A 17,070-nucleotide genomic window follows, 5' to 3' on the forward strand; every position below is an offset into this window, starting at 1 on the left:
CGGTGAGGTGAGCTGAAGTTTTCATTGACACCATTCTGGGGTACATTACAACTTATGATTGCTTTTTATTTAATTTTTTCTTGGAGACGGGAAGACCAAAAGAGCGCAGTTCTGGCTTTGTGGGCGTTCTCAGAAGGTGTTCACCTTGTGGGATTAGTGATCTGATATTTTAACAAATTGGACTTTTAGAGACACCAGAATGGAAATGTTAATTTTTTGACATTTTATTTTTTTGATGTGATGACTGGGAAACTTTCCCCCTTTTTAGTCCCCCTAGGGGCCTTGAACTTGCAATTGTTTTATCGTTGAAACATTATAGTACAGTCGTAGAAGGTCAAACAATCCTGGCAGCTCTGGAGCCTTCAGAAGCCCCCAGGCTGCCATCCAGCAAGTTCAATGTGGAGGGGCCATTCAGGCAAAGACAGCCAGCAGCCACGGTCCATGGGGCAACTGATCTAATAGAGGTCACAAACACCTCCTGTCTAGGGGCAGCTTACAACTAATATCATGTTATAGTGAATCTCCACCTCTCATCATTGTGGTGTGCTGATTAAAGGGAAGTTGTCCTTCCCTTCTAACCCCTTTAAACTACGTTATGGGACTCCAAGGTGAGGGAATGGGGAGTTCGGGGAGCTGCGTTACATACACACTGCGTGCCCCATTCCGGCACTGTGTCTCCTCGAAGTCAGTGCATGCAACGTGACTCTATGTATGCACCTCCCATAGACATGAATGAGAGATGAGCGCACAGAATCAAGCTGCTAGTACATGCTTACTTCATGGGAACACAACACCGAAACGGAGCACCCAGTGAGTATAAAACACCGCTCCGCAGTTCCCTCACTAATGTAGCTTGTGGGGCTCAAAGGTGATGGCAGCTTCCCTTAATATATCTTTACAGAGGGGGCAGCTTTACTTTTTTGATAGAGAACTCCAAATCCTCTGCATAGACATTCATAGGCTTGTGGCTGCCACTAGTGGGAGCTCTCTTATTGAGTTCAATGTATAATCTGTATGCAGTAAGCTCTTGAGCTCCTTCTAGTGGTGACTGAAGGTAGATGGTTAAGAATCATTTCACTTTCTGTCGAGGATTTGGAGTTCTATATCAGGACAATGAAGCTCAGATTACTGTAAAGAGATAATAAGCAATGCGTCGGTGCGTGATCTATTTAGGTTGATAAGCAATTCACTTTGTGTTAAATCAGGGGTCCAAATCATTTTCACTGAGGGCCACATAAACATTACAGTTGTCTTCAAAGGGCTGTTTATAAGGCCTCTTTCACACGGGCGTATGTAATACTGACAGCTTAAGCATTGGGATATTCACATATGGGAATCACAGCATGGCCTATTGTAGGCTGTATTGTGGACCAAAATGAGTCATTAAAGCCAATAGAATGGAGAACACATGGAGGCAGGAGAAACCAACACACTACGGACGTCATGTGAATGAGCCCTAAGTGTACCTACTCCTTGCATGGCTCTGGAGCTCTTGGCACTATGATGAGGTTTCTCCCACCTCTTGAGCATGGAGCTTCCTACCTTGGGGTACCGGGTAGCGGGTAGGAGCTGTGCCGCCACCTGTGACTTGCTGGACAGTGCAGTGTGGAGATTTGCGCCAGATCTCGGAATCCAAGATGGCACCTGTTCCCTGTGGTGGCGGCACCCACTCTGCAAGTGCGGAGTGCACCCTCCGGAGCAAATGGAGAACTGGTCCTTCTGCATCCGGACCCTGTCTCAGGCCACATAATTAAGTTTGCCATGTGCATTAAATGGTAAAGCAGTCTTGATGTCCCTACCATGATTCTTCAGAATGGAGCCCAGAGTTCACGGGAGACACTACAGTATCACTTGTGCTCATTGTCGCCCTCTACTGCCTAATGCACTTAGTAAGACCCGTCAAAAGTGGGGGAAGGGAAACGACAACTGCTCTGAGTTCATTTCTGACTCACAAAATACGGTTGTCACTAGTAAAGCCATCCGCTGCCCTGACAAACTAAGATAAATGGTCACTACACCGGCACTTACTGCTGCCCCCTGTGGATCAGAATGTGGATAGATGCCGGCAGGAGGGGGTCGCTCTAAGGATTTGGACAGTTCTGCGTGGTTTTCACGATGTGCTCTGGGGTTTGATCTGTGCTTGTAGAGTGATAATACGGAATTCATGAGGCCGCGGCGCGCACAGAGCCGTATATAGAGAACGACTCTGCTACCCCGTCTTCTGCAGCGCGATGCGTCGGCCTTCTGAAGTCAGCTTCATTCTATAAAGACATAGAGAATGGCCAAAGATACAAACAACATGGGTTCATTCACGGAGGTTTGTGCGTCTCTGCTGTCGCTCAGGAGGGTCCGCCATCACACGCCAGTCCGATAAATGTTCATTTGTGCAGGACGAGGTTATTATGTAGTTTTCATACAACCCATCGATATAAGTGGGGTCACACCAATAAGAGACTGGCTGCTGTCAGTGATGGAAAGTTTGGGGGAGTTAGGAAGTTTCGTTCATTCAAACATCTCGTAGTGGCGAGTCTGTCTGACGCGGGGGACCATGTCCAATAGTAATCTGGAAGAGAACAGATGAAGATGAAATATAATACGAGACAGACAATCCTTAGTCTCCCCCATTCTTTACACTGCTAAGCAGCTCATTGTGGGCGGGGCTGCAGTTCCTGCTGTGTGATTGATAGCCATGCTCCTGTTAGCCCAAGCTCCTCCTCTGCTGCTCTCACTATCTGTGTATCGGGAGCAAAGCAACGGAATGAGCAAATGGGAAAACAAGGGGTGGGATCTGACAGCGCTAACCTGCCCCAAAATTGGCATTTCCAGAAGCATGTGTGAGACTTCTTGAATAAATCAGGGCAAGACTTAAATGTCCATTTATGGCAAAAGGCACTATGGGCCCCCTCAGATTTCGGGGCCCTGGAGCACCTGCTCCCTCCACACCCCTTACAGTCATTCCCCTGTGGATTACTTACTTAATCCCGTAAGCCATTATTATTAGTCCAATCAAGATCCCGACAGATCCATCCAGGTACCAGACGGCAGAGTTGTGCTTGTACACCTCGGCACTTATGAGAATGGAGAAGCCCATGATGCCGCCCACCAAAGAGTTAAAACCTGCAAAGAAGTTTGCATAAAATATATTATTCAACATTCACAGACTGCCGGACGTCCAGAAATGGATGCAGGTGGAGCGACTGCAGCCTGAGGACTGGAAGCCAACACCAGTGCAAACGCAGCTTTGGATGTGACTGGAGTATAAAGGATAGGCGAGATTATTAAACTAAATGCAACATATTTAGGCGGCTTTCACATCTGTGTTGGGGATTCCGTTTTCCTGCCCCATTTGGGTAATCCCCAGCAGAATGGGATCCCTCCACCAGAGAGCGCCAGTCTTCATTGACTATGATGGGGCGCGGTTGGTTTTCTGGCATTTTACTGAGCATAAGAGGGCTGAATACAGAACTTCATCTCCCAGCATTTTGTGTCGTATCTGCGGCTAAACCTGCGAACGGTGAAAGCGGCCTTACTTAGACTGGCATGAGAATCGCAGGCCTCTAAATACATTTGTCGTATTTGCAATGGCACCAGTTACAATGTAGCGAACATTTCACCTAGAATGTATCCCGAATTCCAGAATAAATTATAGAGAATCTGACAGCTGACAGCACCACGCCCCCTACAGCTTAGCCACGCCCCCTACAGCTTAGCCACGCCCATTCTTTCTAAAAATGTGCTTGCCAGCGTAAAGCTTCAAAAAGTCATAATTTTGTGCACTTCCACCAATATTCTGGGGAATAAAAGTCGGAATTTGGTGCAACTAAATTAACATAATCTCCCCCAATGTGCTTGGGGTGCAGCACATTGCTTTTCCTCTTGAAGCTTTTCATCCCCACTATTATAAAAACATTGTAGAATGTCAAAATAAACGAGTAGCTGCAAGGAGGCGCGCCACAAGCCCGCTGAGCTGCGGATGTGAACTAAACTGCGGCTTGTTTTTACTAACTATTCATAAATACAAATATGTTCTAAAAACGCCCCTCTTCAGGGAGGCATACCGCATCCCCTTAACCCAACCCCTCTTCAGGGAGGCATACCGCACCCCCTTAACCCAACCCCTCTTCAGGGAGGCATACCGCACCCCCTTAACCCAACCCCTCTTCAGGGAGGCATACCGCACCCCCTTAACCCAACCCCTCTTCAGGGAGGCATACCGCACCCCCTTAACCCAACCCCTCTTCAGGGAGGCATACCGCACCCCCTTAACCCAACCCCTCTTCAGGGAGGCATACCGCATCCCCTTAACCCAACCCCTCTTCAGGGAGGCATACCGCATCCCCTTAACCCAACCCCTCTTCAGGGAGGCATACCGCATCCCCTTAACCCAACCCCTCTTCAGGGAGGCATACCGCATCCCCTTAACCCAACCCCTCTTCAGGGAGGCATACCGCATCCCCTTAACCCAACCCCTCTTCAGGGAGGCATACCGCATCCCCTTAACCCAACCCCTCTTCAGGGAGGCATACCGCACCCCCTTAACCCAACCCCTCTTCAGGGAGGCATACCGCATCCCCTTAACCCAACCCCTCTTCAGGGAGGCATACCGCATCCCCTTAACCCAACCCCTCTTCAGGGAGGCATACCGCATCCCCTTAACCCAACCCCTCTTCAGGGAGGCATACCGCATCCCCTTAACCCAACCCCTCTTCAGGGAGGCATACCGCATCCCCTTAACCCAACCCCTCTTCAGGGAGGCATACCGCATCCCCTTAACCCAACCCCTCTTCAGGGAGGCATACCGCATCCCCTTAACCCAACCCCTCTTCAGGGAGGCATACCGCATCCCCTTAACCCAACCCCTCTTCAGGGAGGCATACCGCACTCCCTTAACCCAACCCCTCTTCAGGGAGGCATACCGCATCCCCTTAACCCAACCCCTCTTCAGGGAGGCATACCGCATCCCCTTAACCCAACCCCTCTTCAGGGAGGCATACCGCATCCCCTTAACCCAACCCCTCTTCAGGGAGGCATACCGCATCCGCTTAACCCAACCCCTCTTCAGGGAGGCATACCGCATCCCCTTAACCCAACCCCTCTTCAGGGAGGCATACCGCATCCCCTTAACCCAACCCCTCTTCAGGGAGGCATACCGCATCCCCTTAACCCAACCCCTCTTCAGGGAGGCATACCGCATCCCCTTAACCCAACCCCTCTTCAGGGAGGCATACCGCATCCCCTTAACCCAACCCCTCTTCAGGGAGGCATACCGCATCCCCTTAACCCAACCCCTCTTCAGGGAGGCATACCGCATCCCCTTAACCCAACCCCTCTTCAGGGAGGCATACCGCATCCCCTTAACCCAACCCCTCTTCAGGGAGGCATACCGCATCCCCTTAACCCAACCCCTTCTTCAGGGAGGCATACCGCATCCCCTTAACCCAACCCCTCTTCAGGGAGGCATACCGCATCCCCTTAACCCAACCCCTCTTCAGGGAGGCATACCGCATCCCCTTAACCCAACCCCTCTTCAGGGAGGCATACCGCATCCCCTTAACCCAACCCCTCTTCAGGCAGGCATACCGCATCCCCTTAACCCAACCCCTCTTCAGGGAGGCATACCGCATCCCCTTAACCCAACCCCTCTTCAGGGAGGCATACCGCATCCCCTTAACCCAACCCCTCTTCAGGGAGGCATACCGCATCCCCTTAACCCAACCCCTCTTCAGGGAGGCATACCGCATCCCCTTAACCCAACCCCTCTTCAGGCAGGCATACCGCATCCCCTTAACCCAACCCCTCTTCAGGGAGGCATACCGCATCCCCTTAACCCAACCCCTCTTCAGGGAGGCATACCGCATCCCCTTAACCCAACCCCTCTTCAGGGAGGCATACCGCATCCCCTTAACCCAACCCCTTCTTCACGGAGGCATACCGCATCCCCTTAACCCAACCCCTCTTCAGGCAGGCATACCGCATCCCCTTAACCCAACCCCTCTTCAGGCAGGCATACCGCATCCCCTTATTCACAGGTTAGGATTAAAAATTAACTTTTATTAATAAACTAGCGTACCCGTCGCGCGTTGCTGCGAAGACAGACAGACATACATTCATTCGTTTTTATATATCTAGATAACAACCAATCACAGCGCAGCTTTCATGCTACCTCAGTATAATATATGGCAACCAATCGCAGCTCAGCTTTCATGCTACCTCAGTATAATATATAGCAACCAATCGCAGCTCAGCTTTCATGTTACCTCAGTATAATATATAACAACCAATCACAGCGCAGCTTTCATGTTACCCCAGTATAATATATAACAACCAATCACAGAGCAGCTTTCATGTTACCTCAGTATAATATATAACAACCAATCACAGCACAGCTTTCATGTTACCTCAGCGGTATAATATATAACAACCAATCACAGCGCAGCTTTCATGTTACCTCAGTATAATATATAACAACCAATCACCGCACAGCTTTCATGTTACCTCAGCAGTATAATATATAACAACCAATCACAGCGCAGCTTACATGTTACCTCAGTATAATATATAACAACCAATTACAGTGCAGCTTTCATGTTACCTCAGCAGTATAATATATAACAACCAATCACAGCGCAGCTTACATGTTACCTCAGCAGTATAATATATAACAACCAATCACAGCGCAGCTTTCCTGTTACCTCAGCAGTATAATATATAACAACCAATCACAGCACAACTTTCATGTTACCTCAGTATAATATATAACAACCAATCACAGCGCAGCTTTCATGTTACCTCAGTATAATATATAACAACCAATCACAGCACAGCTTTCATGTTACCTCAGTATAATATATAACAACCAATCACAGCGCAGCTTTCATGTTACCTCAGCAGTATAATATATAACAACCAATCACAGCGCAGCTTTCATGTTACCTCAGCAGTATAATATATAACAACCAATCACAGCGCAGCTTTCATGTTACCTCAGCAGTATAATATATAACAACCAATCACAGCGCAGCTTTCATGTTACCTCAGCAGTATAATATATAACAACCAATCACAGCACAGCTTTCATGTTACCTCAGTATAATATATAACAACCAATCACAGCACAGCTTTTATTTTACCTCAGCATTCCCAATATCCAGCAATTGTCTTGTGATACGTTCGGCGGATGCATCATCTTGTAGTTGAGCACGCCTCCCGTTGGTCGTAATGCCTTTTGCTTTTGTGCTTGAGATGGAAATCAAACGATCTTTGTCTGGGGGGCATAACTGTCGTCTATGCTCGCACGCGCGCCACCTATCGTAGGATAGATGTACTATGCCAGTAATCTTCCCAGGAGTGCACTCAACAACTTCCCAAAGTGTCATGGTGATCGGATGAATGGTGCAGTAATGCATAAAGGACAGACAGACATACATTCATTTATATATATCAGGAAGTGAGAGAATTCGATTCCGTACGTAAAATTTGGACGCTAATTCTTTGGCGCTTACAATTGAATAATCGAGTTGGGACCCATTAGCTTTTCCTATTTATGACATAATCAATGCTCCTGCCAAAGTTCATGTTTCTATGACATCAGGAAGTGAGAGAATTAGTGGCAATGATGGAAATCGAACGATCTATGTGGGGGGTCGTAACTTTCGACGGTGCTCGCACGCGCCATTTATCATAGAATATTTGTACTATGCCTATAATCTTCCCAGGAGTGTACTCAACAACTTCCCAAAGTGTCATGGCGATCGGATGAATGGTGTAGTAATGCATAAAGGACAAACAGACACGCAGACACACAGACAGACACGCAGACACACACACAGACAGACACACAGACAGACATACATTCAATTTTATATATATAGATGATAAAATTGACTTAGTCAAAGGCACATTACACAAACAGTGATAATCTAAGCCAATAGGGAACCCATGATGCGTTAATAGGGAATACAAAATATTCACCATATATCACAGTATGTTGATGCCTCTTTTTGTCTAACAGATGTAATAAACTTGTTAATAAAGATGTATGAAGTTTCCCGTATTTGTGTTTATCTTCTCTCTCTCATGCGTTAGACCTATTAGATACAGGATGCACAATCTAACACATCATTGGTATTTCTCTGTGATTTATTGGGTTCCTATTAGGATAAATGGATAGATTGTGCACCAAATATTGATGACCATCCAAGAAAGTATCAAAGTGTTGTATATAATGACACAGGCTGGGAAAGAAATGTATTCCCAATGTAGGACAGACGTCTGTAGATAAAGTCCAACTACTTATGGGCAGGGTAACAATTGAAGTTGGTTGTTGGTTGTTACATTTATCAACACCACAAGATCTTCCGTTTTTATCCAATGTGATGGGTGCTTCTATTCTTATTCTTTCTGTTGCCTCAAACACTTGGTGCAATATAGTATAAATGGTGCCACCATTCTCTATACTTATTTTGCATATGGGTATTCATATAAGGATCCCCAAAAAATCCTTCTCATTGGGTATATTCAATACAGCTAATAGGGCGGATAGTGTTGGCCAGCTGTACATCAGGCAGTGGAAGCGGCCATGTTGTCTGATTCCCCACATTCTAGCAGAGTATATACACCTTGGTTCATAGTAAAGCATGTATATCTGCTGCAGTGCTTTGTGTTGGTTTACTTATGCCTGGAAACACATGAGGACTACTGCTTGTTAGACGCTGAGACCTCTGTGTGTCCATTTCCTCAATTGCTAGCTGCATGCTTTTAACTTGTATCATAGCATGTGAATTACTCGCTCGAGTAATTTGCTTTATCCGAGTATCGCTGTGCTCGTCCCTAAAGATTCGGGTGCCGGCACGGAGCGGGGAGCTGCAGGGGAGAGCGGGGAGGAACAGAGGTAAGATCTTTCTCTCCTTCTCTCCCGCCCGCTCTCCCCTGCTCCCCGCTGCGACTCACCTGTCAGCCGCAGCGGCACCCGAATCTTCAGGGACGAGCGGGGAGATACCTGGATAAAGCCAATTACTCGAGCGAGTAGTGCTTTTCCGAGTACGCTCGCTCATCCCTAGTTATTAATAAAAGTTAATTTTTAATCCTAACCTGTGAATAACTGATAGAAAATTTTGGGATACGTTTTTGCCACGGTAAAAGATACCGCTTCCCCTTAACCCAACCCCTCCTCCCCCCCTGATAACGTGCTCCCTGACCTACTGACTGCAATCCCTGTCAGCTGCTATCAACCGCCCCCCTGCAGTCATACCGATTCAACCATTATACGGCCTCACCATTGTCTTTGTTTATAGCATCCCTCACTCTGCACCTCGCCATACCATGCACATCTCCACCTCACCATACTGTGCACATCTCAAGCCTGCCATACTGCACACATCTTCACCTCGCCATACCGTGCACATCTCCAGCCCACCGTACTGTGCACATCTCCAGCCCACCGTACCGTGCACACCTCCACCTCACCATACCGTGCACATCTCCACCTCACCATACCGTGCACATCTCCACCTCGCCATACCGTGCACATCTCCAGCCCACCGTACCGTGCACATCTCAAGCCTGCCATACTGCACACATCTTCACCTCGCTATACCATGCACATCTGCATCCCGCCATATCGTGCACATCTCAATCCCGCCATACCGTGCCCATCTCCACCTCGCCATACTGTGCACATCTCCACCTCGCCATACCGTACACATCTCCACCTCACCATACCGTGCCCATCTCCACCCCGCCATACCGTGCCCATCTCCACCTCGCCATACTGTGCACATCTCCACCTCACCATACCGTGCCCATCTCCACCCCACCGTACCGTGCACATCTCCACCTCGCCATACCGTGCACATCTCCACCTCACCATACCGTGCCCATCTCCACCCCGCCATACCGTGCACATCTCCACCTCACCATACCGTGCACATCCCCAGCCCGTTATACTGCACACATCTTCACCTCGCATTACCGTGCACATCTGCATCCTGCCATATCATGCACATCTCCTTTCCGCCAGACCATGCACATCTCCACCCCACCATACCGTGCAGATGTCCGCCACGCCATACTGTGCACATCTCCATCCTGCCATACCGTGCCCATCTCCACCCCGCCATACTGTGCACATCTCTACCTCACCACACCGTGCCCATCTCCACCTCGCCATACTGTGCCCATCTGCATCCCACCATATCGTGCACATCTCCACCGCACCATACTGTGCCCATCTCCACCTCGCCATACTGTGCACATCTCAATCCCGCCATACCGTGCCCATCTCCACCTCACCACACCGTGCCCATCTCCACCTCACCACACCGTGCCCATCTCCACCCCGCCATACCGTGCACATCTCCACCTCGCCATACCGTACACATCTTCACCTCGCCATACCGTGCACATTTGCATCCCGCCATATCATGCACATCTCCATTCCGCCATACCATGCACATCTCCACCTCGCCATACCGTGCACATCTGCATCCCGCCATATCGTGCCCATCTCCACCTCGCTATACTGTGCACATCTCAATCCCGCCATACCGTTCCCATCTCTACCTCCCCACACCGTGCCCATCTGCACCTCACCATGCCGTGCCCATCTGCACCCCACCACACCGTGCTCATCTCCAGCCCCCTCACCTTCTGTATCCCCCCATTATCTGTAGTATGTAAGCTTGTTGGATCCCCTCCCCCTACTGCCTCCGTCAGCTGATTACTACATGGAACCGCAGTTTTGTAACAGTTCCCCATCTTGTAAGCGCTGCGGAATATGTTGGCGCTTTATACTGCGGGCTGCATGTTGCTAAATCCAATCAAAGTAAGAACAAGATTGAGGCCACAAAGTCAGTAACTTCCCTGGGACATTGCAGAGTTGGACCCCCATGTCCTACAAGGGCCCACTAGAATTAATAATATGCACCTCTCATGCTCCAAAGGCTCCAAATGTGGAGACGGTGCAGCATGACGCCACAGAAACGGCCCGACGCTTCTCCAACTCCAAATGAGGGCCCTCTTACACGGGCGCCGTGGGCACGCATGAGAGGTGCACGAAGAAACCGCCTCTATAGGAACCAATGGGCTCACATGGACGATTGTTAGACACATGGAATCCGCGCATCTAACCAAGATAAGGCATGCGAGTGCAAACATGTCAGCTGCGAGGTGCGCGCAAATATCAGACCCGTCCGACCTTTACTGCGTGCTTCTCATACATTCCTATGGGAGATGGAAACACACACCTCACATCGTGTGAACGGGCTACTTCAGAGGAGTAAGGGCGGCTTCACACTGGCGAGGGAGATCCCAGCGCTGTGACAAATCGCTAAGTTATGAAGCCAGTGGCTCCCAGTGGCTCCCAGTGGCTCCATGCTCATTTACGAAGTTTTAAGGCTTCCTGCAATCTCACTTATTGTTCCCAAAGGGACCGACGGCAGCAGCACCAGCCCCACTGAAATCAATGGATGAGAAAAGGGTACCTGCCACCGCAGTGACAGCAGTAACAGGTGACTCTCCGCAACAAGGATTTTTGGGTGGTCTTGAAATATAAGCCCTCTGCGAAAAATAATCAATACCTGTAGAAAAAAAAAAAATAAATAATATATCGCCTTAAAGCGCTGTCATCTCCGGCGCATCTTCTTGCACGTCCCTCACAGTCTTCTTCTGCTTCTCTTCTGCCCAGGGATTGAAAATCCCCGCCTTCTAAAGCGCTGCCTCAGATTGGCTGAGCTCTGTGAACAATCAGAGGCAGCGATCAAAACTGAATGACAGCTGAGTGCTGCATCTGATTGGTCATAGCAATCAGCCAATCAGAGTCAGTGCTCCGGGAGGTGGGGATTTTTTAATCCCCGGCCAGAAGAGCAGCAGAATAAGGGGGCAGGGAACTGCAAGAAGATGCACCGGAGATGACAGCGCTCCCAAGGTGATGTATTCTTCTGTTTGATTTTATTTTTCTACAGTTATTGATTATTTTCGGAAAGGCGCGGTGTGGGGGGGGGGGGGGGGGGAGGGGGGAGGGAGACAGTATAATAATAGTTATATTCCTGTACATGGGGGGCAGTATTATAGTAGTTATATTCTTGGACATATGGGGCAGTATTATAGTAGTTATATTCTTGTACATAGGGGGCAGTATTATAGTAGTTATATTCTTCTACATAGGAGGCAGTATTATAGTAGTTATATTCTTGTACATAGGGGGCAGTATTATAGTAGTTATATTCTTGTACATAGGGGGCAGTAGTATAGGAGTTATATTCATGTACATAGGGGGGCAGTATTATAGTAGTTATATTCTTGTACATAGGAGGCAGTATTATAGTAGTTATATTCTTGTACATAGGAGGCAGTATTATAGTAGTTATATTCTTGTACATAGGGGGCAGTATTATAGTAGTTATATTCTTGTACATAGGGGGCAGTATTATAGTAGTTATATTCTTGTACATAGGGGGCAGTATTATAGTAGTTATATTCTTGTACATAGGGGGCAGTATTATAGTAGTTATATTCTTGTACATAGGGGGCAGTATTATAGTAGTTATATTCTTGTACATAGGAGCAGTATTATAGTAGTTATATTCTTGTACATAGGAGGCAGTATTATAGTAGTTATATTCTTGTACATAGGGGGCAGTATTATAGTAGTTATATTCTTGTACATAGGAGGCAGTATTATAGTAGTTATATTCTTGTACATAGGAGGCAGTATTATAGTAGTTATATTCTTGTACATAGGGGGCAGTATTATAGTAGTTATATTCTTGTGCATAGGGGGCAGTATTATAGTAGTTATATTCTTGTACATAGGGGGCAGTATTATAATAGTTATATTCTTGTACATATGGGGCAGTATTATAGTAGTTATATTCTTGTACATAGGGGGCAGTATTATAGTAGTTATATTCTTGTACATAGGAGGCAGTATTATAGTAGTTATAATCTTGTACATAGGGGACAGTATTATAGTAGTTATATTCTTGTACATAGGGGGCAGTATTATAGTAGTTATATTCTTGTACATAGGAGGCAGTATTATAGTAGTTATATTCTTGTAAATAGGGGGCAGTATTATAGTAGTTACATTCTTGTACATAGGGGGCAGTATTATAGCAGTTATATTCTTGTACATAGGAGGCAGTATTATAGTAGTTATATTCTTGTACATAGGGGGCAGTATTATAGTAGTTATATTCTTGTACATAGGAGGCAGTATTATAGTAGTTATATTCTTGTAAATAGGGGGCAGTATTATAGAAGTTACATTCTTGTACATAGGGGGCAGTGTTATAGTAGTTATATTCTTGTACATAGGGAGCAGTATTATAGTAGTTATATTCTTGTACATAGGGGGCAGTATTATAGTAGCTATATTCTTGTACATAGGGGGCAGTATTATAGTAGTTATATTCTTGTACATAGGAGGCAGTATTATAGTACTTATATTCTTGTACATAGGGGGCAGTATTATAGTAGTTATATTCTTGTACATAGGGGGCAGTATTACAGTAGTTATATTCTTGTACATAGGGGGCAGTATTATAGTAGTCATATTCTTGTACATAGGGGGCAGTATCATAGTAGTTATATTCTTGTACATAGGGGGCAGTATTATAGTAGTTATATTCTTGTACATAGGGGGCAGTATTATAGTAGTTATATTCCTGTACATAGGGAGCAGTATTATAGTAATTATATTCTTGTACATAGGGGACAGTATTATAGTAGTTATATTCTTGTACATAGGGGGCAGTATTATAGTAGTTATATTCTTGTACATAGGGGGCTGTATTATAGTAGTTATATTCTTGTACATAGGGGGCAGTATTATAGTAGTTATATTCTTGTACATAGGGGGCAGTATTATAATAGTTATATTCTTGTACATATGGGGCAGTATTATAGTAGTTATATTCTTGTACATAGGGGGCAGTATTATAGTAGTTACATTCTTGTACATAGGGGGCAGTATTATAGCAGTTATATTCTTGTACATAGGAGGCAGTATTATAGTAGTTATATTCTTGTACATAGGGGGCAGTATTATAGTAGTTATATTCTTGTACATAGGAGGCAGTATTATAGTAGTTATATTCTTGTAAATAGGGGCAGTATTATAGTAGTTACATTCTTGTACATAGGGGGCAGTGTTATAGTAGTTATATTCTTGTACATAGGGAGCAGTATTATAGTAGTTATATTCTTGTACATAGGGGGCAGTATTATAGTAGCTATATTCTAGTACATAGGGGGCAGTATTATAGTAGTTATATTCTTGTACATAGGAGGCAGTATTATAGTAGTTATATTCTTGTACATAGGAGCAGTATTATAGTAGTTATATTCTTGTACATAGGGGGCAGTATTATAGTAGTTATATTCTTGTACATAGGAGGCAGTATTATAGTAGTTATATTCTTGTACATAGGGGGCACTATTATAGTAGTTATATTCTTTTACATAGGGGGCAGTATTATAGTAGTTATATTCTTGTACATAGAGGGTAGTATTATAGTAGTTACATTCTTGTACATAGGGGGCAGTATTATAGTAGTTATATTCTTGTACATAGGAGCAGTATTATAGTAGTTATATTCTTGTACATAGGGGCAGTATTATAGTAGTTATATTCTTGTACATAGTAGGCAGTATTATAGTAGTCATATTCTTGTACATAGGAGCAGTATTATAGTAGTTATATTCTTGTACATAGGGGGCAGTATTATAGTAGTTATATTCTTGTACATAGAGGGTAGTATTATAGTAGTTACATTCTTGTACATAGGGGGCAGTATTATAGTAGTTATATTCTTGTACATAGGAGCAGTATTATAGTAGTTATATTCTTGTACATAGGGGCAGTATTATAGTAGTTATATTCTTGTACATAGTAGGCAGTATTATAGTAGTCATATTCTTGTACATAGGAGCAGTATTATAGTAGTTATATTCTTGTACATAGGAGCAGTATTATAGTAGTTATATTCTTGTACATAGGAGCAGTATTATAGTAGTTATATTCTTGTACATAGGAGCAGTATTATAGTAGTTATATTCTTGTACATAGGGGGCAGTATTATAGTAGTTATATTCTTGTACATACGGGGCAGTATTACAGTAGTTATATTCTTGTACATAAAAGGCAGTATTATAGCAGTTATATTCTTGTACATAGATAGCAGTATTATAGTAGTTATTTTCTTGTACATAGGGGGCAGTATTATAGTAGTTATATTCTTGTACATAGGGGGCAGTATTATAGTAGTTATATTCTTGTACATACGGGGTAGTATTATAGTAGTTATATTCTTGTACATAGGTGGCAGTATTATAGTAGTTATATTCTTGTACATAGGGGCAGTATTATAGCAGTTATATTCTTGTACATAGGAGCAGTATTATAGTAGTTATATTCTTGTATATAGGATGCAGTATTATAGTAGTTATATTCTTGTACATAGGAGGCAGTATTATAGTAGTTATATTCTTGTACATAGGGAGCAGTATTATAGTAGTTATATTCTTGTACATAAGGGGCAGTATTATAGTAGTTATTTTCTTGTACATAGGAGGCAGTATTATAGTAGTTATATTCTTGTACATAGGAGGCAGTATTATAGTAGGTATATTCTTGTACATAGGGAGCAGTATTATAGTAGTTATATTCTTGTACATAGGGGGCAGTGTTATAGTAGTTATATTCTTGTACATAGGGGGCAGTATTATAGTAGTTATATTCTTGTACATAGGAGGCAGTATTATAGTAGGTATATTCTTGTACATAGGGAGCAGTATTATAGTAGTTATATTCTTGTACATAGGGGGCAGTATTATAATTATTATATTCTTGTACATAGGGAGCAGTATAAGAGTAGTTATATTCTTGTACATAGGGAGCAGTATTATAGTGGTTATATTCTTGTACATAGGAGTGGTATTATAGTAGTTATTTTCTTGTACATAGGGGGAGTATTATAGTAGTTATATTCTTGTACATAGGGGGCAGTATTATAGTAGTTATATTCTTGTACATAGAGGGCAGTATTATAGTAGTTATATTCTTGTACATAGGGGCAGTATTATAGTAATTATATTCTTGTACATAGGGGGCAGTATTATAGTAATTATATTCTTGTACATAGGGGGCAGTATTATAGTAGTTATATTCTTGTACATAGGGGGCAGTATTAAAGTAGTTATATTCTTGTACATAGGGGGCAGTATTATAGTAGGTATATTCTTGTACATAGGACGCAGTATTATAGTAGTTATATTCTTGTACATAGGGGGCAGTATTATAGTAGTTATATTCTTGTACATAGGGGGCAGTATTATAGTAGTTATATTCTTCTACAATGGAGGCAGTATTATAGTAGTTATATTCTAGTACATAGGGGGCAGTATTATAGTAGTTATATTCTTGTACATAGGAGCAGTATTATAGTAGTTATATTCTTGTACATAGGGAGCAGTATTATAGTAGTTATATTCTTGTACATAGCAGCAGTATTATAGTAGTAATATTCTGATACATAGGGGGCAGTATTATAGTAGTTATATTCTTGTACATAGGGGGCAGTATTATAGTAGTTATATTCTTGTACATAGCAGCAGTATTATAGTAGTAATATTCTGATACATAGGGGGCAGTAATATAGTAGTTATATTCTTGTACGTAGCAGCAGTAATATAGTAGTTCTATTCTGATACATAGAGGGCAGTATTATAGTTGTTATATTCTTGTACATAGGGGGTAGTATTATAGTAATTATATTCTTGTACATAGGGGGCAGTATTATAGTAGTTGTATTCTTGTACATACGGGGCAGTATTATAGTAGTTATATTCTTGTACATAGGAGGCAGTATTATAGTAGGTATATTCTTGTACATAGGGGGCAGTATTATAGTAGTTATATTCTTGTACATAGGGGGCAGTATTAAGGTAGTTATATTCTTGTACATAGGGGGCAGTATTATAGTAGTTATATTCTTCTACAATGGAGGCAGTATTATAGTAGTTATATTCTAGTACATAGGGGGCAGTATTATAGTAGTTATATTCTTGTAC

At 44.0% G+C, this 17,070-nt stretch overlaps 1 protein-coding gene across 1 annotated transcript in view; it reads right to left on the reverse strand.

Moving 5' to 3' along the window:
• Positions 1-167: 167 nt before the first annotated feature.
• Positions 168-17,070, reverse strand: part of TMEM163 (transmembrane protein 163) — a 428,078-nt gene continuing 411,175 nt past the window's right edge. Inside the window, exons 7-8 of the mRNA XM_066575137.1 lie at positions 2,976-3,117; positions 168-2,563 (exon numbers count right to left, since the gene is read on the reverse strand). Coding sequence (XP_066431234.1) covers positions 2,503-2,563; positions 2,976-3,117 — 203 coding nt within the window. The 3' untranslated portion in view covers positions 168-2,502. The remainder of the gene's footprint in view (positions 2,564-2,975; positions 3,118-17,070) is intronic.

This window comes from Eleutherodactylus coqui, chromosome 8 (assembly GCF_035609145.1).
Source record: "Eleutherodactylus coqui strain aEleCoq1 chromosome 8, aEleCoq1.hap1, whole genome shotgun sequence".
NCBI classification, from domain to species: Eukaryota; Metazoa; Chordata; class Amphibia; order Anura; family Eleutherodactylidae; genus Eleutherodactylus; species Eleutherodactylus coqui.